Here is a 27,527-nt window from a genome sequence, read left to right on the forward strand (position 1 = left end):
CCAATCAGGAAACTCAACTGCTTTAATTTTGAGAATCCAATATTTATAATTTCCAATCATTTAAGCTGTTTACGTGCTTCCCAGCTGCCCGCTTACACAAACATCTGGTGTTTAGATTGCATCTGTGGCAGCGTTTCGTCTGCGACACTCCAGTTTGGATCATTCTTTGAGAGCAGCCATCAGGACCTGTTGGAGTGCTCAGGCTGCTGCGCGGCGTAAGGCGGATGAGGACAGCGGCATCGACGGCTTCTCACTGGCCGACCAACTGCTGCGCAGCCGGACAACCAGTGACATCAGCATCAGCAGCACGGGGCACCAGTACCTGAAGACAATATTCTCCAGGTCAAACGGGTACTCAATGATGCCCGTGGTAGGCACTCGAACCCGCAGCACGTCCTGCAGCGTGGGCACGTACCCGTGGCACGCTATTCGATCAAAGCAGCTTAAGTAACTGCAAGGAGGGCGGGAAACATAAGACAGAGACCAGCATGTAGACAAACCAACCGGCTCTCATCATCACACATGCAAAACAAGAATGATAAACACAAAACTGGAATCTACTGATTTAAGGACATTCCAACTAAAGATTTTGAAGACATTTTTTTACCGAATTTTATTACTTCTTTATGAGGAGTTCATTTATCTCTCATCATTGGACGGTAAATATTTTTGAACAATGTTCTCTGTTACAGCCTATCACTCTTGCCGACTTCCTCGGCGTATTTTGCTTTTTAGAATTTCTATAGAAAATGATCAGTCGTCAAATACAGAATTAAAACCCAATTTCAGTCATAAAAAAGGAGGCGCAGCATCGCTCGGTGCGCCAGTCGTGATTTCAGTTCAACTTGAGGTTTTACTGATTCTTTAAGAGTAATTCTGCATGTTTTTGTTTTGTTTTAACAATGCATTGTCTCCTGCCTTCTCATTGGCTGTAAAATATTGTCAATCAACCTCCTCAGTGCTGAGTCTGGCGTATAGAACTCATTCAGTTTGTCAAATCTATATAATTTTTCAATTGCAAAAAATCCAGAAAAATGTAAAAATCTTCACGCCTTTCTGAGAAAAGAGTATAAACTGTAAAGTGAGGAGTTTTACAGCCTTGAAATGTCTATAATTATTGAAAAGGAATAAAAAAGGTGACTTTTGGGGGGATTTGGATGTAGATCTGGCCTGCAGGAAACCTGGGTTTGCTTCAGTAAGACCTTTCCTGCTACATATACAGCCACCAGGGGGTCTAAGTCTGGGTGTCCCTGTGCTGGTCCCCAGCCCGGAAAATAAAATGCAGGGTTGTGTCAGGAAGGGCATCCGGTGTAAAACTCTGCCAAACAACATGTGCGAATCAATGAAAGCTGAGTCGCTGTGGCGATCCCTGACGGGATGAGCCAAAACATTTTGCGGATTTCATCTGTCGCAGGCTATATTTTATAGGAATCACCTGATAAAATCAATGAATCGATCCAAATTGATCTAAACTTAATGGATCAATAACCGATCTATAGAAGTAGAGATTGATCTAACACATAATGATAGCTTGATGCTAACGTATAATGGGATTTCCCATTGGACGGCTAACACTCGGTCGACTAAATGAACATCTTAATATGAATTTCCCAAACACTTCTTAAAGTAACCATTTGTGGTCTAAAACATCTTTTTTCCCTAATTTTTTCTTTCTTCTTCTTCTGGAATAAGGTGTAATGCTATAGTGTGATCGCCACCTGGTGGCCAAACTGAAACGCCTTCCAGGAGAGGCAGAACAATCGTTGGAGCTTCTCCGTTTGAGAATCCATGTAACACTGTATGATATTAACAATCTCATTATTATTGTTTTATAGTTTGTAAACTGTATCAGATTAATATGAAAATCTCCAAAACATAAATATAGACAATTAATGTATATTAAATTATATTGAGTGAACTGAAAAAACTTTTTTAAAAATTGAAATGAATGGCGATCCCCATCGCTAATATTTTAGAACATAACTCCAACGATAAACAAGTGGTACCACTAAAACTCTATACATATTTCTTCACACACAATAAGAAACTGAGTTATCATGTGTCCTTTTCTTCTTTGAAGACTTTTAGTCCCCAGAACAGTAAAAAAGTCAAAACCTACATTCTAACAGGAGAAAGTGGACAGATGTGAGACGTACTATTTGGTTGAGTCTGACAGCTGGTACTCTCTCCTGCGGTCGTACGCCTCCATGATGCCGGGGTCCGACCACAGCATCCTTATTGCCTGAATGTACGGCTGCTCGAATCTGGAGATCTGTTCCACGTCCACCTCCCGCACCAGCAGGGCATTTTTCTGAGAGAAGAGGAAAGAAAGCAACATTTCAGCTTTCTGTTGTCCAATAGGTTTCTTTTACAATAAAAAACAAGGAGGAAAATGTGTTCTCATAACAGTCAGTCTCATAACCCACAGTCACAAAAAGTCCAAACTCAATGCCCTTTATGCACAAGTGTTCATATATTTGTGAAATTTTGAAAGTTCAAAATATAAAAAAACAAATAAAGATGCATAAGTCTTGATTTTAACTACATGAATTTCATAGAACAAATTAATAAAATGGAAACTTTATTTTTAACAATTTTTTAAGCTTTTGGAATTAAAAATAAATAAATGACACGAAAAACTAAAATTTCTTTGAATTGCAACATGAACCATAAAAGAGTTGAATAAATCCTCAATACAACCGTCTCTGGCACACACCTTGTTCTCTTCATACTTGTAGGGGATGTTGAGGTTCTCCGTGGCGCGGATCATGGCCTGCATGGAGGTGAAGATGTTCTGGTAGACCAGTTTGGTGAAGCCCTTCTTGTCCTCTTCTGTGTAGCCGGAGCCATGGATTATCCTCATCTGCTTGATGAAGGTGCTCTTGCCGCTTTCTCCGGTACCTGAAGGAAAGGTGACACGTGGGCGGGTCAGGAAACGTTTAAACTAAAGACAATGAGGGAGATGCAGTAATCAAAGCTGATGTAGCCTGTCAAGCTGTGTTCACACCGCCCTCACCAACACGCGATCAACACCCACTTCCAATGAAGTCTATACATACTTCCAGAAATACGCATTCTAGGCTTCAATACTCAAAACTGACGTTCATGTGTAGCTACAGACATTTTAAGGCAGATTTTGAACTCTACAAACAAAAATAAAAATAAAAAATAACATTGAAAGTCAAACTTTGACCAATAGGGACTCAGATTTGGTAGTGATGGATGGATGGCGTCCCTTTAAACTCACAAAAGAGGCAACCGTTTGATAATTGAAGAGTAGGGCTGCCATGATTAGTCGATGACTAATCGATTATTAAAGTAGTCGATGACTAATTTAATAGTCGATTAGTCGTTACTTTATATTATGTGGAGTCAGAGTTTAGTAAAGTTGAAAGTTATAATGCCATTCTGCTAGCTTTATGGACTATTTGGGGATTTATTAATGTTTAAGTAATATTTAAGCTTCATGCTAGCTGTTTTGGTTATTTTTTTCTGTTTTCTAGGCTATTTTGGAGTTTAGCTGAAATATTTCAGCTACATGTTGGGTATTTTGGCTATTGTAGCTTTTTTTGTTTTTTTTGTTTGTTTTTTTAGACTTATTTAGAATTTAGCTAATATTTCAGCTCCATGCTAGCTATATTGGCTAATTTTAGCTTATTTTTTTTGTTTTTCAGGCCAAATTACCATTTAATAAGGGGCACCGCTCAGTGGACGTTTCCGCAGTGAACCTTGAACTGTCTGTTTACTTTTCTCTATTTGTCTTGTTCTTGGTTGTACTGAAAAACAATGAATTTCCCCCCAGGGGATTAATAAAGTATCTTGATTGATTGATTGATTGATTGATTTAACTAATATTTTAGCTGGCAATCAGCGTTTTCAACTATCAGCCTTAGCGATTTCAGCTATCAACTTTAGCATTTTTAGCTATCAATTTCAGCATTTTCAGCTATCAGCACTAGCATCATCAGAGGCCAAATTCAGCTTACATTCATAATGTAATGCTATATATCTAGTTCTCAGTTAGTTTAAAGCTAATGATGGTTAAGATGTGTGTTTTACATCCAGTTTGTGCATGAGCCGATTAGTCGACTAATCTGAAAAAATAATCAGTGATTAGTCGACTATTAAAATATTCGTTTGTGGCAGCACCGTTGAGGAGAAACAAATTATTATTAATTATTAGTCTTTCATTTATCAGAATAGAAAGAAAAAGCCTGGAGCAAGATTCATCAGATTTACACCGTCAATACATATCACACCAAAGCTCTCCCAACTGTAGGTGGCAGACTTGTGCTAGTAAGTAGAAGAAGAAGAAAAAGAAACAAGCAGCTCCTCTGTCCAGTGTGAACACAATGGCCTAAACCCAGGTGCAAGAACACGCATTTAGTGCGTTTTTTAAAAGGGGCCACGTGCCAGGTGTGAATGTAGTTTTAGTCACAATTCCTCATGTGAAGTCGAAGAGCATCACAAATGATGAAGAAAAGTTTAGTGCTGCAGGGGACTTAAGGATGCTTGAAAAACTCTGTAAACTATGTGTTCTATGAAGCTCGGCACATTATGAAACTTCACATAAAAAACTCCACAAGATAAACTTTAATTCATCCCTGAGAAAATGTCAAACATTTTCCTTCTGCACCGACCGGACTCGTCTGGTTTTTGCTTTTGCCACATTTCAATCAAAAGAAGACGATTCTTAGAGACAAGCCTCAGATTTTCTAGACTCAGATGGAATTTTTCAAATTAAGATAAAAAAAAAAAAATAAAATAAAAAGTTTTTTTTGTGCAACATTTTAGAAAATAGTAGATCATAAAAACCATTTGAGCACTTTGTGCTGGGCGATATGGGAAAAATTGTATATCACGATATAAATTATTTTATGTCACAAAAACAATAAATATTACGATATGCGAAAATAAAGCATATTTTCAGTTATTCTCTGAAAAAAATGGCCGAAAACGTTATTATTCACTTTTCTCTGACTTTATGTTTTCAAGTAACTGAATAGTTACAAATGAGAAAGAAACAGTTTCAAGTTTCTTAGTAGGAAAATAAATTTTTGCACAAAAGTGCGGCAATAAAAATAATTAAAAACGATAGAAACGACAAAAGAGAAAAAGTCAATAGACTATCACTCATGTGATAGGTATTGTCATATTTCCCAGAACTACCTGCCTCCAGGATATATTTGAACATTTTCAAGGTGGCTGCCATGAAAAGGCTCTTTTCTAAAGAAACAGCCAGAAAAAAAAAATAAATAAAAAAATAATAATAATCTCATGAATGATGTTCACCTTACATAAAAAGCAAATATGACTTTTGTTCATTGTTAACGGTGTATAAATAACAGAAACAAAGCCAAACACAATAGACATCAAACAAGGAGTGGTACTGCAATTCAAACTCCAGCAACCAGAACAAACTCAGCAGAGACTAAAGACGCTGCAGACGAGAAAGCAGGAGTCAAACTGTCTGCACCGCCTGTGATGAGAGTAGCATGAAGTACACCTGTCACATTTCACCTTCCCCCATTACAGGTATTTAACCAGACTTTTTTAATCTTTATTTCATTTTCATTTTTATTCAATAAAAGGAAAAACATTCAATGCAACCTTGAGTTGCAAACAGAAAGAAGAAAAACTCATATCGTCTGCCCCCTTTAAACAAATCAATAAATCATTCTGCCGATTTAGGATCCAATAAGAGAAGATTAGGGAAGAAGAACAAAAATTTACAATTACAAACATCAACTAGTGCAAAATGAACACCATACCTCAGTGCTGAGCAGTTTTATAGATACTAGATAGATTAGTCATTGATTACACTGTTTCAATGTAGTTTTTAAAACTTCAACACTTTATCAGATAAAAATATGAATAAAAGGCCCTGACAAGATAACAAAACCAAGTTTTTACTTGGCGCTGCATTAAAAAAAGAACAAAGGCATTAAAAAATTGTTCAATTTCCCTCGTCTGATCCTTGATGAATCCCTGAAAAGAAATCCTCTTTATAATAAATGCATTCATGATCTCCTAAATCATCAACTCATCTGTCCTTCTTTTAAACGTTAGTTTTACCAGATAAACAAATATCAGTTTATTAAGACAAAATATCAGGGTCATCAAAAAATGAATAATAAACAGATTTAAAAGAATAAAATCGTAAAATTATGAGGAAAAAGTTGATGAAAAGGTTCATGAAAAAAAGCCGTAAGTTTACAATATTTAACTCAGAATTATGAGTAAAAGAGTAAATACTTTACGATAAAAAAGTCATAAATTCAAAAGTCATACGTTGAGAAGTTACAAGATTAAAGTCTTACATTAATAAAAACCAAAGTCTGTTAGCTACGCATATATAAACAACTTAAAAGAACCGTTATCGTGCATTAGTAGAGAGTAGAGTGCATTAGTTTCACAAACAGAATATTAAGTCTTTTAATGAGTCAATAGTTTTATTTTTAAGGACATTAATAAGAATTAGCAGGAAACTGGATCTATTCAGAAGAAGATTCTTGACCAACTAGGAGTGGATTTCCGGCGAGAGAATCGTTTCCGCCGTCTGCAGTAAAGAGAACATAGATTCTTAGGATAAAGAAATAAACCAGAAGAGGCTGCATTAATGGATTTAGTCAGTATGTGATGTGAATGAGGAGGGATTACACTGTCAGCTATACTTTTGAAAAACCACAGCTTTTGTCCTGTTAAATTAACTTTTCGCTCATAAATTTTACAACTTTATTCTTGTAAAATCACAGCTTTTTTTCTTTTAACTTTAAGACTTTTTTTTAAAATTAAGAATCTCGTAAATTTACAACCTTATTCTCGAAAAATTATTCCTTTTTTTTTATTTCTATGATGGCCCTAAATCAAAACGTTTTAAACAAAATCAAATCTTCATCTATATGATTTTCTGTTTTAAAGGCGGAGCTAAACCACCAGATGTTCAGTTACCCCACGGATTGCCCCCTCGCTATTACAAATTACATTTGGCCACAATAGAAGTTTGTGAAATCCCTCATTCTAGTTTGAGGGCCAAGAAACTTTTTATATCATACAATAAAAATGTTTTTTTTTTTTTCCCCACGGCTCTTCTGAAGATAAATCTAACTTTCATAGAAGTCATACAGCTGGTTTCTCATTTAAAACTAGTGTTATAAGAAACCCACATCAAGAAAACTTTATTTTACCTTCAGAAGTTCATCAAAACTTTCTCTGGTGTTCAACAAATCTGACTGCTTGACTGAAACTCTTTGTTTCCAGAAAAATGCAGCAGGTTTTTACCAGATGAAGGTAGATCTACAAAGACGAGATGATGTACTCCAAGTGTTAAATATTTTGTGGGTCTTTTCTCTTTCTCAAAGTTGGTCGATGTTCTATAGAACCTGCAGACTCTCCAGTGTTTTGAGACAGATTGTGTATTCAGCATGAGACACAAGTCAGTTCTTGTGCAGAACTGAAAGCTGGACAGAATTCTGGCCCTCTGGCATCAGACAGTCCCTACAATGACTGTCACCTTCACATCTGACTACAGTCAAAACTGTGTTTTCCCTGAAGGGACGACAATGTGTGACGTTTGCATTCAACTGTTATTATTCGCAACTAGTTGAGTCACAGGTTTAAACTTCCCAGATTCATTTACATCGGTCTCTCACTGTAAGCGGTTTTCTTCACCACATTATGTTCTGCGTCTGATTGGCTGTAGACCTTTGACCCAATCTCCTACCTGCAGTGTCTGCTGCACTGAATGCATTCGGCTCGCAAAATTTACACTATTTTCATTTTCCAGAAAATAACTCTTTGTTTTCATTCTATTATACTGGACTTATTTTTCTATGAAATTTTAAGTTTAAAAATGAGGGTTTTTAAAACATAACTCATATATATACAAATTTTATATATTATATATTTTAAATATTCTATTTTAATCAAATAAAAGGAAATTTTTTCTGAGTATGATTACCGGCTCATGAAAATCTCAATTGATTTATTCTTCAATTGTCCTTTTCCTTAATCGAACGTAAAACAGCCAAACAAGAAGAAACAAAAGCAAGATAAAATAATTAAAACTCTTTTTTTAATCCTTGTTTTTGTAAAAAGTCAATAAAACTGCATAAATGATTTAGCTGTCCCAAAGGTTCTTTTTGTTAAAAAAAAAGGTCAGTTTTTGAAAAAAATGACATTGTTCAGGACAATTTCAGTCAATGCAAACATGTTGACAGCTCTAATTTTTAACTACATTTTTTTTAGACACCTACAGTGCACAGCAATGCTCTTTTGCAGACACTAACTGCGTTTGTGAGAAGATACAAGCATTTTCCAGCCTAATTGAAAACAGTTGCTCACTGGAGCCGCTGCACACCGACTGGAGCTTCTCTCTTTTGGGGTAGTACTAGTTGCCAAGGCAACCCTTTTACTGGACTAAAAAATGTGACAGAAAACACCAGCTGATAGGTTAGTGTGTATTCAGAAAGCTCCGTTCCAAATGTTAAATAGAAGACTTTGTATTTTAAAACCATCTTTAGCTAAAACAATGCAGAATTTAAACACAATGGAAGCTAATGACGATGTACATGATGCTTCCTTTATTCAGAGATTTAAAATGTACATGAGGTAGTGAAGTACAGTGTGTTTGTACCTTATGCTTCAACGTGTCTAATGTGGGATTTTGTGGATTTTTATTTCTAAATAGAGTGTAATTTGACAGAAAACCTAAACTGGTATAATTATTTAATAACCACCAATGCAGTTTACAAATACTGAGCCAGAGTTTGTTATTGAAACATAAAATCTCAACAGTTTGACTAAAAATGGTTTTGGCAAGCAGCTGATTTATGCTACAAACACACGATGACTGAAAGAAGATATTTCTGCAGATTTACACAAAGTCAATTGGTTAAATATTGCAGTTCCTATAATGACCACTGGAGGCTGGTTTCATCAGGTCATCCTTTTCCATTCAGCCTAATGCTGCAAAGTTCAAAATATCAACTAAAGAAAACTTATGCACAATCTGCTTTCATGAAATTTTTTCTATTATCAACAATTTTCATTTGATCAGATTAGTTCACGCATTCTGATTGGTCAATGGAAGGACCCAAAGATCCATTCTACGTTTATACGTCTTAAGTCAAGCAGCTTGTGTTCCACTCATGTTGATAGAGGATGTTCTATAAAGAAAGTGACGGATTGATGCTTGTCTGAAACAAAATGATTTCATTTTTAGATGATGTGATGTGCAAAAAGTAAAGAAGGGATGCTTAAATTAAAAGCAACTTCTTCCACCAGGACTTCCCAGTGACTGCTAGATTCAGATGAAACAAGCTTCTTAGAATCTTTCGTAGCACTTCTTAATTTCATAAACAATGGGTTAGGGTTAGGCTGGAATGTGCCTTTCTTCATTCACGAGAAAGGCACAACATGAGACACACTGGGTAATTTTTTACAGGTCTGACATTCTGCCGTATAATACCGAAAGTCTGGGTGTGTCACAGCAGTTGCTTAACCATCTGAGCTGCATGAGAAATACTGGTGTGACTTACAAACCAAGCTGCTTTACCTTCAAAATACATAGAAAAACGCAACTTTGCATTTATTCAAAATGAGGTCTGACTCAGCTATGCTAAATAATCAAATATTGAGGTATCAGCTGTCGCGGAGGATGCCTAAAAACAATGAAAAAATAAATCTTTTTAATATTTTAAATGTGTTTAAGTGCTTTGTGGAGTTGTTGTAGAACCTGGTTTGAAAAACATCGTAACTGTACGTGTCAGTTTTATTTTTTTATTTGTTTTTTTAATTAACCCTCAGGGACTACTGACGAATTCACTCTTTGGCAACACTATACTTGTCTATTTTTAAAGTGTATACCAATTATGAATCCAGACTTTCAAGCTGTGATTCTCTGCCTATAGATAAAGAGAAGCACAAAGCCAATAAAGAAGATCCAATACATAGATTAACGAGGATAATGGTTCACTGATTTGTTGGCAAATTGCAAAGATATCCTGTATTTGTTAACATGTTTCAGATATGGAGAGAAAACATGATTGGTCACACAGAGGGAATGTTCAGTATGTGTCTGAAAGGATGATTGACGTCTGTGCATTCCTTTCATCGTTAACTGCAAAACTTAACGTTTAAACATCATGACTGAACATTAGATTTTGTCATTCTTACTTAACTTAAGGTTTCTTTATCAACTTTGTTGGCACTGTTCCATTAATTCAAGGAACTTTTTCTGTCATAAACCTTAAGAGCTAAGATTATTCTTGAACTATTACATGGACCATCTAAAAACTTACTTAAGCTGAGTTTAAAAGATCTACCAACTGCTATTAACTTTATGATGCAGTCATATCGTCCAAATATTAAACACATCCACAAAAGTGGTCGAGAAGAAACTGTACAATCTTTCCTTTTTCAGTGTTCATTTCATTAAGTATACCAATAAAGCTAAAAAATGATGGCCTGTTCTTTAGGCCTTATACATCAGTCCAGTTGTACGGTTCCCGTGTGCAATGCTGAGGAGACGTGTCAGCCAAGACTCACTCCTCAGCCTCCCCGGGAAGGTCTATGCCAGGGTACTGGAGAGGAGAGTCCGTCCGATAGTCCAACCTCAGATCCAAGAAAAACAGTACTGGGTTGTGGAAACGTGGACCAGCTCTACACCCTCTCCAGGGTGCTGGAGGGTTCGTGGGAGTTTGCTCATCCAGTCCATATGCATTTTGAGATTTGGAGAGGGCGTTCTGTGGCGTCCTGTGGAGGGTGCTCTGGGAGTATGGGGTCTGGGGAGCCTTACTGAGGGCTGTCCGGTCTCTGTACGACCGGAGCAGGAGCTTGGTTCGCATAGCCAGTAAGTCAGGAGCCGCTGCTCCTCCACATCCACAGGAGCCAGTTGAAGTGGCTCAGACATCTGGTCCGGAAGTCTCCTGGTCGCCTCCCTGAAGAGATGTTCCGAGCATGTCCCACTGGATGGAGAACCCGGGGAAGACCCAGGACACGCTGGAGAGACTACGTCTCTTGGTTGGCCAGGGCACATCTCGGGGTCCCCCCAGAGGAGCTGGAGAAAGTGACCAGGGAGAGGGAAGTCTGGGCATCTTTGCTTAGACTTCTGCCCCCACGACCTGGGCCCGGATGAGTGGAAGAAGATGGATGGATCTTTCATTTTGCCAGGTGTTGACAATTTACCATTCTAAAATTTAAAAATCTTTCTTTTTTACATTGATTGCACAAAGATCAATTAGGAATACTAAAGTTTGGGTAGTTAAGAATTCGCTTTATCCCTTTCTAAATGCCAGTTTTAGTGGATTTATTATGGTTGAACAATTGTAGAACTATCTATAAGTCATATCATAAACGAAGAAGTTCTAGTTTTGACTCTGGACTTTCAGAATTCTTGGTACTTTCTGGGAATCCGGCACCATCTAAAATAAGTGAAAACAAAAGGAAAAGGATCCTACTAATGTTTACCTCATACACTTTATGTGGCAAACACACCACCAACTTGTTTTAGTTCTGGATTGGAATATACCAGTGAGGTTTCAAAACTTAAAACCAGGAAAAGATTTGGTCCTGGAACCAGAATTGGAGCAGAACCCTGCCAATGCCCTATCCCACTCCAGGAAATGTTCCAGGTCATTCTGTTCTCGCCGTGCTCAGGTTGTTCATCTGAACGTGTGCAGGTTTATTTAAACAAAAACCAACAATGCCTGCGGTTACCTTGGAAGCAGCTAGCACGGAGCCATACAAATATACCAACATGGAGCTTATCAGCTGAGCTTACTGTAAGAGTCACGCAGAGATAAGAAGTATAAGGAAAGCTTCGTGCATGTGATTTCTTTGGGTGTTTCTAAAAAGCAAATACTCATTAACCCAGATAATACTGACCTGTTTGAGTACTGTGCACATTTGATAAGAATGTTCATGAGAGAAAAACTGTTTTGGCTCCTGTTTTAATTGTATTTTACAGGTACAGATTTGGGTTTTACCAGAAAAATAATTTCTTTAACTTCATTTATGTGCTTTAGGTCCATCCATTTACTGCTGAGTTTGGAGGATAACATTTTTCATATCTAATCACTTTTTATTTGCTAAATTTGGAAAATATTAATAAGAGAAATCCATTTATTGTTAGTTTTTAATCACTAAAGTATGAATTGTCTGAATCCTGGATGAAATGTTTTAATCTAACTATGCACATCTTTTGTTTACAAATGTGTCATACCTGAGGGTTTTTCCCACTTTAGGAATCGTTTCTCTATTTTAAAACACTGACCTTAATCAGACAATTGACACCAGGGAAGTTTATTATGAGTAAAAAAAAAGCTCTCCTAGAGTCAAACATAACTTCTGCTACACTTTAAATGACAGTGACGTCAGCATCCTCCATCGCACAAAGAGCTTCAGTAAATGGACGACAAAAAGGTCATTTCTGAGGTGCAGAAATTGAATTACTTTGCAACATTAAATCTTAATTTCATAAATCAGAAATGTAGGAAAAAAGCCAGAGAAAACACCCACAGATGCACCGGTCCAAATGAGTCTCAGATAACGTTTTACCAACCTAAACACCACACAGAAAACATAGGAAACCTGGTATCAATGAACGTCCATGTGACTCTCAGGCTTTGAAGATACAAACTACAGATGCTGCAGTCCTAAATGTCCCCACTTTCCCTCATGAATTTTGATCTTTAGCAATAAAAGATGTGGAGCAAAAAAAATATGCAATAAAGATGCACATATTCAGCTTGTGTTTTAACTGTGTAGTTTTGTTAGAATTGAATACATTTATGAATATATTGTCATTACATTTTTTGGAGGGGATTTTTGTGAATGTCTTTTTGATGTAAGGACCAGTTGTTTGTTTTTCTTTCATTTTTATTTATATTGATGCAATAGATGCCACTTCCAGCAATACAGGGAAAAACTGCACATTCAAAGTCCCACTCTGATCATCTTCTGATGTATTTTCAAAGCATTCCCAGCGGTCCTTTAGTTATGATTATGATGCCATTTTTAGCCAAAATCAGGAAAAACTGTTACAGTTTTCTCGGAAATCGTTTCTGCAGAGCGGCAGGAGTTCATCAGAAATTCAGCTGTGAGTCGTGGGAGGGACTGTTGGAGCAGAATGAGCCTGAACTCATTTACCATCATCCCTTTATTTACACTCTCTCCCACTAGCTTACAGCCCCTCAAACCTCCAACCTAACATGACCAGTGCAACAAAAATGGCGAACAATATTACAGTTATCCAGCCATGCAATTTTGATCTAGATTCAAGATCAGATGAGGAAAACAAAGACGTTCATGGATCTATTTGTCTACAAGAGAATGCGTCACAAAGTATCGCTCCTCCTGATTCAATTATTTTAATAAACAAGCTTCAAAAGAGAAAAATGCTAAAAGAACAAGTAAAACACAAAAAATACTATTTTCTTTGGAGTTCTTTAAGCAGAAAAGGTGTAAAAATGTTTCTTTTCAGCTGTACTGACTGGCTCCTGCATGTTGTACTCTGTGGTGTTCGGTGAGTTTACAAGGGAAAATGTGTCACTGTAGTTTCTTTTAATCATCTCCTCCCAGGCTGTAATTAAAGAAGAACAGGAAAAACTGGACAAATGCAATGTGTTTCTGCAACAGTTTACAATTGTGGATCAAAAGTTTCTTAAATGAACAAACAAGCCCCTTTTACAAGCAAATTTGAACAAAGTTAAACATTTTCAGGAAAATTGGCACAATATTTTGTCAATTTGGTGTATTTGAAGCTGTTTAAAATTAGGGCTGCCACAAAGATTATTTTAATAGTCGACTAATCACCGATTATTTAATCAGATTAGTCGACTGCTCGGGTCATGCACAAAGTGGATGTAAAACACACATCTTAACCATCAGTAGCTTTAAACTAACTAAAAACTAGATATATTCACATTAACATTACCTGCAAGCTTATTCTGTAAGCTAAATATTTCAGCTGAAGACACTAGTGCTGATAACTGAAGATGCTGAAGTTGATAGCTGAAAACGCTGAAGCTGATAGCCTGCTAAAATATTAGTTAAATGGTAAATTAGAATAAAAAAATAACACCAAAAAATAGGTTCGCCAAAACAGCTACCATGTAGCTAAAATATTAGCTAAACTCTAAAATAGCCTTAAAAAAGCCTACATTAGCCAAAATAGCTAGCATGCAGCTGAAATATTAGCTAAACTTGAAATTAGCCTAAGAAAAATGAAATAAATTCTACGTTAGCCAAAATAGCTAAAAGCTGAAATATTAGCTAAACTCCAAAATATCCTAAAAAAACTTAAAAACCCCTAATTTAGCTAAAATAGCTAGCATGTAGCTGAAATATTAGCTAAACTCCAAAATAGCCTAAAAAACAACAAAAGAAAATCCTAAGTTAGCCTAAACAGCTAGCATGCTGTTGAAACATTAGCTAAATTCCAAATTAGCCTAAAAAACCTTAATAAATGCCAAAATAGTCCAAAAATATAGCAGAACACCATTATAACTTTCAACTTTCCTACACTCTGACTCCATATAATATAAAGTAACGACTAATCGACTATTAAAGTAGTCATCGACTACTTTAATAGTCGATTAGTCGTCGATTAGTCGACTAATCGTGGCAGCCCTATTTAAAATCCAGATGAACTTTCTGAGAAGTAGAAAGACTGAATAGTCGAAAGCTTCCCGCAGATATTTTCATATTAATGTTACTGATAGTTGGTGTTGAAACTGATGAAAATAACAGGTAATCATCCACTCTCTGCAGAATAATCAAATATACAAGTTAAAGATGAGGAGCTGTTGGAGACAGAAAGTGTTTTCCTCTTCTAAGCTGCTTTGTCTGAGTGTTGGATGTTGACACACCCATGTGGGAGAAGGAAGTACGAGCTCAGTCTTCTGTGACAACAAACTCAATGACAACGCATCTTTCACATGATTGCTGTCAGTCCTTCTAATGTTACAGCCACATCCCGTCAAAGTATAGCGTAAAACGTTTCATTAAACTCCCACACAAACCAAAATATGTAACAAACAAAAGAAATAAATGAGACTAAAAAAATGAACATTTGTCACAAATTGATGTGATAAAATGGCTAAAACAAGTAGAAGCCTAAAGATTCAGGTTGTAATCTACATTATTTTTTATTTAAACTTTATTTTTTATTCTCATTAAATACTACAACATGTATTCTTCTGATGCAATGACAGCTTTTTTTAAAGCCATTTAATTGCGAAAGTGTATGTACAGCATCACAGAATGACATTTCAAATATTGCAATGAAATATAAAAACTAGTTTTGCAAGTGCATAATTTTAAGTATAGAAGTCAATTCATTGTTTTGCAGCAGTTTCAAAAGTTCATTAAACAATCCACCAATTTAAATGATTTCCTTTTTTTGTCAGCGTGGGTTTTGACAGAAGTCATCAGCATTTCCAGTAAGTTTCTAAAACAGATACAACAGGTTGATGTGTCAGCCTAAAAATGCACACATACTTGGTATTATTAGGGTTGGAATCTGTTTTAACTGAGTGACTAGAAACACATATGCAAACGTCCTTTTCCACATCAGTTCCTAACCAAATCCTGTGGTGATGTGAGTGATTATGTTTGAGCGGTTGTGGTGACAAGAGTTTTGCATGTGAAATCATTCAGCTACAGTGGCATCAACGCAGGATTTATAGCACTTTAAAGTTCCACTCCGATCATATTTTGATTTATTTTCTAAGCATTTCCACTGGTCTTTGGGTTTTGGGCCAAAAAAGAAAAAACTGTCATTTTCTAGAACCAAGTTTCTGCAGAGCAGCAGGAGTTCATTAGAAATTCACCTCTGAATTGTGGGTGGGACTCATTTCTCTCCACCCTTCTGCAGTCAGAACTATGATAGACTATTTTTTGGTTTAATAGTGTGAATGCATTCACTTTTTCTTTATTTCATATAATTATTTTTCTTTTGTACGTTTTTTTGGTCATCCATTGCTGTTTAGCTCATTCAACTTTTAAATATTAAGCTCTTTTTATGCTAGCTTCTTCGACTGTTTGGCATTGACTAAGGATTTCTAGGCTTATTTTAGAGTTTAGCTAATATTTTAGCCACAGGTTAAGTGTTTCAGCTAATTTAGGCTTTTTTTTTTTGTTTTTTAGGCTAATTTGGAACTAATTTGGAGCTAATATTTTTTGCTTTATTCTAGCTGTTTTGGCTGAATGACACATTTTATCATTTTTTTTTGGCTAATTTGGAATTTAGCTTATATTTGAGCAACATGCTAGCTGTTTTGGCTAATTTAGGCATTTTTTCAGTTTTTTAGGCTAATTTGGAGTTTAGCTAATATTTAGCCTTGTGTTTTTTTTATTTTTTTATTTTTATTTTTTTGCTAATTTGGCATTTAGCTGGCTACCAGCTATGTGCTAGTTGTTTTGGCTAAAAAAAAATTCCAGTTTTTTTAGGCCAATTTGGAGTTTAGCTAATATTTTAGCTGCATGCTAGCTATTTTGGCTAATTTATAAATTTTTTGTTGTTTAGGCTACTTTGGTGTTAAGCTAATAGTTCCGCTATATGCTAGCTTTTTTGGCTAATTTAGGCTTTCTTTTCAGTTTTTTAGGCCAATTTAGAGTTGAGCTAATAGAGTCATACAGTCATTCTAATAGTCGGAATAACCATTTTTGCTCTGATACATCTTCTTGTTATGTTTTTTTCTTCATCACAAGTTCTTCAAGTTATAAAACTGACCAATAGGTGGTTTAATGTTGAATGTTCAAAGCATCTGATTGACAGGTAGGGGTTTGGGCTTCAAACAAGCTTACTCTCGATTGATAACAATAGTTGCCATAGAAACGTTGACTCAGACCGACTCGGAGTAATCACTGGCTCCAACATGGCGGCGGCCGTATCACGGAAAAATGGCAACTGAATTGGCTTCATGTCGCCTGAGCCAGAGTTTTCGATGGGTGACGCCCCACTTGCTCTGTCCAGTTCTCTATATACAGTCAATGCTCACACCCCCAACCTGACATCAAAAAGTGGATCCATCAGAACATGTTTTTTCGTCTGCTCCTGATTCACAATGACTTGAATAAAGAAACACTAAAATCCAATTTTTTTAACTTAATTTTCTTTACACATGTACTTCATTAGATAAATGCCAAATGTTGCACACACCAAAAACCAGATTCTCCTCAGGGTGGGCGTCTGAAAAACCACCTGAGGCGTTCACGTGGACTCACCCAGCAGCAGCAGCTTCAGCTCCCTTCTCGCATCTCTCTTATCTCGTCGGAGCTGCTTCTCGATCTCGGCGTTGATCCGTTTGGACTCCTTCGCCTCCTCACTCAGGCAACAAGCCATCATGGAGTCTAAAGTCATCCCTGCATGAGCTGGAACTGCCTGTCTCAACAGGTTCGCCGTGCGACGCCTTACGAGGAGTGAAAAAAAAAGAAAATTCCTGTCTGTGCGAGAAAGTGTTTTCAGTTTCAGTTCTATCCTAACCTGATGTGGGGCAGAATGTGGCCTCCGCTGACTGATGCAAAGTGCTGTCAAATGTTGACAGCTTTCCGTTCGGGAAAACCCGAGCAGATCACCGATAATGCAGCGTGGAGCAGCACTTTCGGCCGCTCCTACATGTGCAAATATTCATATTTGGGGCTGAATTATCCAATGAACTGCTATTATTTAATGCTTTCTATTAGGGCTAACGTTTTAGATAGCTGGCATTTTCAGAAAAAATGAGCTCAAATCTAGGCGTACCTGAAATGAACGATTAATAAAAAGAAAGGCTGCACTGTTGCTGATCGCCCGGCCGACTAGAAGCCTAGCCGCCCCAAAAACCAACACTGGACGGTTCGCCCTCGCACCGACAACCCACGTTTGACTAAAGTGTCCATTCACGCCGGTGAGCCGTCCTAAATGTCCAGATGAAAGTCTTCCAGAGACTGAATCCACAGAAGAGCACGCACTCGGAGCAGTTCTCTCCCACACTGAGGCGCCCAGTGACAGGCTAGCTGTTAGCAGGCTAGGCTAGCTCAGCCAGCCATCCCTGGAATTGCAGCCAACTAAATAAATAAAACAGACAAAAAATCTTCATTCCTGGGAAACAAATCCGCAACGAATCCCGAAAGATGCGACAAAAAGTTGCTGTCAGTTAAACGGACCCCTTTTGTCCGCGCATTTTATCGATTTTGCTATTTTTTTTTCCCTAGTGGTGGTCCCTCCTCGTCGCCCACTCCTCCTCAACAACCCAGTGTGGCGCTGCTGCTGACGTCACTGGGAATGATTGACAGACCGAGAGCCAATCAAGAGGGAGCATTTCGACCCCTTTAGGCGGTTCTTTCCCTGTTTTTGAGCTTTCCAAGTTCGTCTGAGAGGACGCTCCCGCCCACCTCGGGGGCGTGGCGGGGCGAAAGACCGCATGAGGATGACTTTGGATTCAACGGGCAACGCCCATCTGCTGTCAAAAAGGAGCGGCACCAACACACGTTTGTTTTCAAGTTTTATTGATTTTTTATTGACAAATATTGCTCATAAAGAACATCATACGATGCATGACACTGATTATCTGGTGCAAATGATATTGAGTAAAACCACTTGTTGAATTTATCAGGGGATTGAAAGACAACAACAACAATATTAATATTATTATTATTAATTATACTAATGAACTTTAAAAAATATTTAAAAACATCTTAAAAATAAAATTTAAAAGGAAAATTATATTTTCTAAAGTTTCAAGCATCAAGAGCTTTTTTGTTCGCGCAGGAATAACATTTTTTCACACAATTTCAATTCCTCCTGGGAAACATAACATTCTTCGGTATCACATTTGCACGTGTGCATTTAAAATTTAGCAATTATTTTGAGTAAATTGAACCTACCAATTTTCTCATAAACTTTCCATAAATAAAATATCCAAAAACAATATTTTTATTCATGGAATTATAATCTTCAGTTCATTAAGTCAAATTCTTCTGAATGTGAATGTGCAGTACCAAAAAAGACAAGTAGGAGAAGGTCAAATTGGTACTTCATGATTAGATTTATTTATTGTTAAAAAATTTATGAATAATTTTGAAAGAAATTTCTTTAATTGAATTGATGACTAAATATTTGTGGGGTATAAACTAGACTTTATCACATTGAAATCTACAACCAAACTTACTCCAATAAGATCAATCTCATGTTCAAAACAGAATACAAATGTGTTTGTTATTACTGTAGGGTTACTACAATTCTCTTAATTTGGGGAAATCACATGGAATATTACCAACTGAAATTTTTGTTTTTAGCTTTTTAAATCTTTACAACCATGGAAAAGATTTTTTTAAGAACAGCTTTACCTAATAAGGACCACAAGAATAAGTGACTTATGATGAACTCCCTAAAGATAGTGGTGTAAATCAGCAAAATTCATAATTTTAAATATCCTAAAATATTAAATATAACCCAAAAATAATGCATTTCCAGATAAAGTTAACTTAAAACGTATTAAAAAAATAATATTCCATAGGTTGTTTTTGCTTGAGCAAAAAGTCTATTTAAGTGTACTGAGCAAGTATATGTGGTCTATACTAAAAGTGAGTCAGAATACTTGAAGTTTACTTTTTTATATACTATCTATACTTTGTAATTTTAATTTTATAACTTAGTCTGAAGAACTATTCAGTTAGTAAACTTTCTGCACTATGCGTAGATGGTCTATATCTCATGTATACTTCAAGAGTACTACTACTTGTGAATGGGTTTCAGATTACCATATGACTAGTAAAAAAATACTATTTAAATCTTTAAATCGTTTCTTCTGATCAACTTTCCTTTCCTGAACTACAAAATACTTATTTTATGATATAAACAATAAAACATGAAAAATAAATAAATAAATAAGTCAGGTAATGAGTTTACTTTAAACTTTCATTAGTGAATTTACAGGCTGAGCATATTTTTGTACTTTCCTTAAAGTGAATATTTGACCCATAGAGTTTTGTTTGTGTAGATTAAAAGCTTTCTGGAGGGAACCCTTCTTAGGTTTAAAAGTAGATTGAAACTCAGTGTTAATTAAAAGACCTGAAGACTCATTAAATTCAGTCAAAAAAAAACAATTAAACTCAGTCAGTCCGTTTTAAAACTTTGACATTTGTGACCAAATTTTCTGTTTTATTTTCATTTTGTTTCTCAGAGAAAAAAAAAACATCTTTGTGACGCTTAACCTGGTTTTCCAGTAAAGTTTCAAAATGTTCTATTTCATTCGTTTTCCACTGCAAAGTATTTGGTTAGTTTCAGATCTTTTTGACAAAGAGATCAGCAAGAAGCTGCAAAAGACATATTCGAAATCTGTAAAACTATCTTTTAATCAGACAAATTAAACAAACTTGTAACGTGATTTGTTGAAGGACACAACCTGTCAGGTTCTTCTCAATGATTTTCACTCTTTTTTTTAAAACTGGATTCTGATGGGCTTGTTCATATTCACCAAGTGACATCTGGTGGACAGTCGTAGTTACTGCAAGAGACGCCTGAAACAAAATCAAAAAAAGAACTTAAAAGAAGAACTGAGCATGTGTGGCCAGTTTATGTCATCCTTTCTTTGTGTCCTGCTATTAGTATGAATCAAAGGAAGAAATTAACAAGGAAATTCACGAGAATATAGTAAAATTCACAAAGAAAATCTAACTTCTTAATAATCAAAAATCTGATCTTAGAAAGGAATCTGGCGACACAGACACAATAAAACTGTGGCATGTTTGGTATGATGGTGAAGATGGTCAGACATGATGCAGACGTGTTTTGTGTCATTGCAGTTCAGCCAGCCTTCACACCGTCTGGCTGAAGCAAACCGTAGGCTGCATCTGTAAAATGCTGGAATCCAGATAAAATCACTTTTGATCACCTTAAAAAAACAAGAACAAAAAAAAGATAATCTTTTGATCTATTCTCAAAGAATTCCCAGTCTAATTATGGTTATGAAGTTTTTATCCCAAACCAACAAATCTGTTGTTTTTCAGGATATAGTTTCTGCAGGGCGGCATGAGTTAATTGGGAATTCACCTCCAAGTTGTGAGAGGGATTCTTTGTGCACCTTCCTCCTATCCATAAGTCACAAGTTAAATTTTCTTTCCGTTACCATGGTAACAAATTATTAAATGAATTCTTAGTAGCAAGATAAAAAAAAAATCACAAAAAAATGTTGATCTCAAAGTATAAAAATGGGGTTTGATTTTGCTAATTATTTTCAAAAAAATCAATTTGATTTGGAATCGTTATGTTAGAGTTATTTGGTTTATTGCTTCAGATTCTTCAGTCTAGTTCTCTAGTTGTTTACTTTCTGTAATTTATTTATTTATTTTTTTTCTACAGAGGTGTGTTACGATTTAAATGAACCCAGATGGGTTTCAGTAACACAGCATCACACGATTTTACTTTTTGCATTTTTAGTTTGCTTGTATTTTTAGGTCCTTTTTGGTGTGTGTAAATAAATACATCAAATTAAATCAAATCTACTCGTCTCCAAGGATCAGAATGGAGCGGACCTCCAAAAATCCAAGATTTTACAAGATGATTTTTTTTTTGTCTGCTCCTGATTCACATGGATTCGAATAAAGCAATACTCAGAAATGTAATTATAGTCTTAATTTTCTTCAAAAAATATGCCCTCCATCAACAGCAAAATGCTACAAGAACATGTTAAAAACACCAATTTTCATCAAAATGGGTCTTTTAAGCTTTTGTTTGTAAATTCTCACTCTGGGTTAATGATTTCTTCAACCTCCGATATAACACACATTTGTTTAAGGAAGTGTCCACTTTCAAGGTGGCTTTCACTTCTGCAAAACAGAATATCCAAGTACAAAAACGTGCCATAAAGAGGGGAATCAGTCTGGTGGTTGTGTCTTTAAGCCTGTCTTTGAGGCAGACAGGAAGGGACTAGAATGATGTCGACATAAAAAGCAGGTGATCTCCAGGGTTGATACTGTCAGGATAATCATCAGCTGTCTTCTCTAATAACGTGTGACGGCGTGACGTCTTCACTGCATTCTGTTGCACACGAGGCTAACCCCATCACAGCGAGTGTCATCACTCTGAGAGATCTGGATTCCCCTCTGATATCAGAGAAATGCTTCAGATGTCTGAGTTCCTTTGTAGCATGATGATAACATCACTCAGCACAAACCAACAGAGTATTTCACTTATAACAACTAATAACTAGAAAAGTTGCATTACCTGCAATAATGCTAGACTGAAAGTCACTGAAGATGCTGAAGCGTTTTGATGAAAATTGTGACCCAATTTGCTTTAATTGCTGAAGGGATTTTACGAAAATACTAAAGCTATTTGCAAAACGTGAAATTTGCTAAAAGACAATAATTGTTGAAAGAGTGGTGAAGTTGACCTAAATTTCTGAAAATGTTGCAGTAAAATTGCCTAAAAATCCGTAATCTGTGCCAATTTTCCAAAAATATTTAGTGTGTAGCTTAAATATGAGCTAAACTCCAAATTATTCCCAAAAAACTTAGATTCCTGTTTAGCTGAAAAAGCTAGCTTGTTGCTTAAAACTTAAAACTCTAAAATAGCGTGAAGTTCTTCAGTATACTGAATTAGTCAAAAATGTTATCCTGTTGCTTAACTATTAGCTTCACGGACAGCAAGACGGGAATATAATGGAGATGGAGAACCAAAAGAGGAGAGGCTGCACCGGGGTTTGCAGATGGTGTCCAAGGCCTGAGGAGGTGAGCGGCGTTCCTTTATCCTTCTGGAGCTGGAGGACACGGCGAGCAGGTAGAACTGAGTCTGTGAGGCAGCTGAGGAGAGAGGTCCAGAGATGGTTGGTTGTTGGTTCTCGTGGTTGAAGGATTCTGCAGACAGGAAACAGTTCATGAGCAGAGTACTGGAGGGTGAGGAGAAACTTAGAGCTTAACATGAATATCAGAGACAATGCAGGTACAATACTTAAAGGTAGACAACGATCTGGCAGCTGAGATGATGAGGTGAGTACCAACTCCTGCTGGAACACCAGAGTCACTCCAAAGGTGCAAGCACCAGGGGGGGGGCTGCATGGGAGGACCAGACAGTAGTTTAGAAATTCAGACCTCCAGACTCTGAGAAACCGAGAGAGCGGACAACGAGATAGAAAAACAAGTTACTGGAAAGATATTTCTTGTATTTATATCTTGCAGCATTCCAGAATGAAACTTGCCCCTTTTTTAATTTTAATTTTATTTTTCACCTTCTGTATTGTCCAACTCTCTTTAGTGGAGGAGCACATCATGTCCCCTCCACCTTTCATGTGTCTGAGCGTTCACAGACGCAGTAAGACTGTGAGGAAGATGTTCTTCACCTTAAAAGACGTTATCATCATCATCCACCAAACACGACACATCAACCTCTCCTTTTTTTCTCTATCCTATTAAAAACACAGTGACAAAGACTGAGGACACTCACACAAAGCAGGTAGAGATCAGCTGGACCTGTCTGTCTGCTCCAAGCTGGAAACATCCACATGACCTCTGACCTGAAGGTTTCCTACAGGAATTCATACTAATTAGTAAAATAAACATTTTCCAGTAAAATGACAAAATAACATTTTGTGCACAGCCTGTTGCATGTGACAGCACTCTGAAGCTTCAGGGTCGTCCGTGTGGTGCAGCTGGATTTTATGGAACAGAAACAATAAGACCTCAAATATCAGCTGTTCATCCTGAACTCTGAAATCTACTTCCTGAGTAAAAACACATTTCTGACCAGTTTCAGCTTGAACAGACACACTGACACGTTTCTCTGTAGAGTTCTGATGCATCACATGATCTGCTGCTCTGACCTTCACTGTTCTCTGAGGACATCTCTGTTCTTCTGCTGAAGCAGATGGAAGCTCTGCTCTTCAACAGGAAATTCATTCATTCATTTTCCTGACCGCGTTGTCCCTTCCGGGGTCGCGGGGGTGCCGGAGCCTAACCCGGCTACTGAAGGGCGAAGGCGGGGTACACCCTGGACAGGTCACCAGTCTGTCTCAGGGCCTCAATCACACACATTCACTCTCACATCCACACCTAGGGGCAATTTAGAGTCACCAATTAACCTATGAAGCATGTTTTTGGACGGTGGGAGGAAGCCGGAGTCCCCGGTGAAAACCCACGCATGCACGGGGAGAACATGCAAACTCCACACAGAAAGGTCCCAGCCGGGAGTCGAACCGGGGCCTTCTCGCTGTGAGGCGAGAGCGCTAACCACTTGTGCCACCGTGCAGCCCTTCAACAGGAAATGTTTGATCAATATGATGATCAAAATGCCTCAAAGTATTTTTAGTTCCTGTACTTTCCCCTGCAACGTTTTCTTCTTCTACTGGCTAAATGTAATGCAATATTATAGTTCCAATATTATTTTTATATATTTTATAAGACATACATTTATATTGTCCCTTTTAACTATTATGGATCTGCATCTAAAACCTTTGCGTTCTTCTGAAAAAAAAAACAAAAAAAACATCCCAAGTGTAATTTACACAACTGTCAAAATAAAAAAATATTAAATTGACGCTGCAATGTTATCCTGAAATTTCATGTTTTTTAAAGTTTCAAAAAAATGTATTTTGAGCACATCACTTCTTACAGTAATGGTTTGACTTAAACTCCAACATAGTTCCTTAGTAAACCAAATTAGTGGAAAACCCTGATGCTAAAATAAAAGCTAAATTCTAAATTAGCCTAAAAACCATTGATAACAATTTAGCCAAAACGTTAGCATGTTCCTAAAATATTTGCTAAACTTCAAATTAGCATTAAAAACCTCAGTAGATACCAAATTACCCAAATATAACAGCTCAATGCCACATTTTTTGAAGATTACTATAAAAGATGAAAATAGCCCATAAATATATTTAAAGGCTTGTTACTAATCAACTTAAAAATACTGAATTTGAAGACTTTCTCATTCACTTCCTAAGGGGAATATTTTGCTCAATATTTCAAAAACTATAAAGTGTATGAAATAATGTCCTGAACAAGCTGAATGTTTTCATACCAAGATTGCTGTAAAGTGTGATTGTGTTTTACGTGCCAAAAAAAGTACAGATTGGAGCAGGAGAATCAGTATTAGTGATTTTCAGAAGTTGATATTTTGTCACAAATTCATTAGTGAGAATTCTGGCAGGTTCCTGGAGACACGCCCATCCTTTATTTGTTTTTGCTGGAAAATGCTGAGCTCACGCATTGCATATCACATGACATCTATTGTGATTATGTCCAAATATCATGCAGCTCTCACAGCTCTTTGTGTCACCTCTCAGTATCAGCCGATCAGGAATTTTTAACCACAAATTTGTGGTATTCATCTGCAAGCAAATATGTTCACAGAACTTTATTTTGGGGACATTGCAACAACATTTCTTCAGGAATACTTCACAGAGATGACTTATTGTATTGTTAAAACTACACTTACTATCCGGACACTCACATAAAGCTGGGGACTGATGCTCAGGCAGCCGAGTCCACCATAGTTTTCTGAATTGGAGCTTGTTCACTGACGTTCCTTCACAATAACACTTCATTGTTTGTGACAAGACATTGCACATTCTATATGTGTTGCTAATTTTTTTTTTTTTTTTTTTTTTACATCATTACATGTCTCTGCATTGCAAAACAGCCACACGCCTCTCTGGCTCCTTGGCCTCACCCTGTTTCCATGGCGATGGAGGGCTCAGGTGATCTCTCAATATCTGAAACCAAGAAATCCCAGACGAACCGGTTCTGCTGGACTGTACAAAAGATTGACATTCAAATAGCAGCCAAGGAGAGGGAGGGACGACATGCTTGTTGGACACTTCAACTCTGCTGTGAGAAGCTACTGTTCAAAATAAGAGCTCAAGGGGGTTAATTTGAAATGTTTGGGATTTCTTCTCTTATGGCAAAATATCATTAACACATTAACCAAGTTTTATGTTTTCAAAACATTAAAATGACATCAAAACCAGATGAAGATTCTAAAACTGGAAGTTTCACACGTCAATTTAATTTAAACTAAATAAGAATGTTGCTGTTATATTGAGAACACCTTAAAATAATCCAGGGAACTTCTCCAGAGGGAACTTTATCCGAAGTCGCTTTGCAACTGTCTTTTCAAAGTAAAGATAGAGTGCATCAGATATGAACTGCTTCTGGTTTTGTCTTTTCAAAATAAAACGCAAGTCGTTAATTTTTGCTTCAGAGTGGTTCTAGTAAGGGACATTTTGTACTGTTCAACTAAATCAAATGTGTATTATTCGAGTCTCAGCTGCATTGTTTCTGTCCAAATTATTCCATAATCTTTTAATTTAATATTTTCTAAAAAAGATTACCCAGAATTTTGGCTATTTAAAGACTCATTCCAATAAAAGTCATATTTTTGTGTTTTTAATATGTTCTTATAGCATTTTCCCCCTCATTTTTAAAGAAAATAACACCAAAAATTGCCTCCTGAGTATTTCTTCATTTAAATTGTTGTTAATCAGGACCAGTCAGAAAAAAAAGTCATTTGAAAAAGACTGTATTGTGACGTAGTTGCCACAACTGGCAAACCACAAGTTCCCTGTGCCACTTGCTGACAAACAAATCCATGAACATCTTCGTTTTCCTTGTCTGAGCTTAAATTGGACTCAAAACTATCCAGCTAGATAGCTCTGATGTTAATCTGCATTTTTATTTCATCGCTAATGTTAGCTTGGGGGGTGTAATAAGCTAGCAATTAGCCTGTAAAGAGGGGATGATTTTTTTGCGTCAACAATTCCGAGGTAAATTTCTAATTATCTCCTGCTGTTCTGCAGAAAATATGTCCCAGACAACAACACAGGTTTTTGATTTTGGCTGAAAACGACAGAATCATAATCAAAGGAACACTTTGGAAAAAGACGAAAATATAAGCTTTTCTTTTTTTCTTCTTCTCTGGTTTGCATTTAGCAAAAATAAACTCTCCTAAAACACATTCAACTTCTCCGTCATATCAAGTGTAATCAGTGTTTCTTGATGAATTTGCAAGTAGATTGTTCTTTTTATCTTGACAGGTATAAAAACCTTAGCCAATCAGTGAATTGTGTAGGGAAAAAAAGCTTAGAATAAATGGTTTGAAGATTAAAAATGTCAAAACTGCATTTTTTTTTTGTGTATTTGTGAATAACACGTCTGTGAAATATTGATAATTGTTTTATTATCACAACCATAATCAGTTTTAACGATTTGCTGTTTTTTTAAGATTTGGTTCGACTTAAATGAATTTAAATAATGGATAACGGGTTCATTTTAAATGTGCAGAGAGAAGTACATGACAAATCCTTTGGGTATTTTTGCAAAAAGCTGAAATATCCATAAGGTTAGTCATAGCAGTCAAGCAGGGAATGCTCATCAGATAAAAATATGCAACAAGCCCTAATTGGTCCGTTTTCTGAATAACTGTTCATTAATAGGCAGTTTCTGTAATATTTTAAAGTTTAAGTATCAAAAATTGCAAAAACAAACGCTCTTGTTTAGCTGCTCTTATTTTGTAGGTCCCTGAGGACCGACTTCCGCCGCGCTCG

General features: G+C 36.6%; 1 protein-coding gene across 4 annotated transcripts in view; it reads right to left on the reverse strand.

Annotated features, from left to right (window-relative positions):
* Window positions 1-18,320, reverse strand: part of LOC112150368 (guanine nucleotide-binding protein G(q) subunit alpha) — a 28,813-nt gene extending 10,493 nt beyond the window's left edge. Inside the window, exons 1-4 of one of the 4 annotated variants that reach the window (XM_024278614.2) lie at window positions 17,230-18,320; window positions 2,717-2,901; window positions 2,157-2,311; window positions 323-451 (exon numbers count right to left, since the gene is read on the reverse strand). In XM_024278614.2, the coding sequence (XP_024134382.1) occupies window positions 323-451; window positions 2,157-2,311; window positions 2,717-2,901; window positions 17,230-17,365 (605 nt within the window). In that variant the 5' untranslated portion in view covers window positions 17,366-18,320. The remainder of the gene's footprint in view (window positions 1-322; window positions 452-2,156; window positions 2,312-2,716; window positions 2,902-17,229) is intronic. The other 3 variants (XM_024278613.2, XM_024278612.2, XM_024278611.2) reach the window with 3 other exon arrangements.
* Window positions 18,321-27,527: the final 9,207 nt, after the last annotated feature.

Source organism: Oryzias melastigma, linkage group LG4 (genome assembly GCF_002922805.2).
Source record: "Oryzias melastigma strain HK-1 linkage group LG4, ASM292280v2, whole genome shotgun sequence".
NCBI lineage: Eukaryota > Metazoa > Chordata > Actinopteri > Beloniformes > Adrianichthyidae > Oryzias > Oryzias melastigma.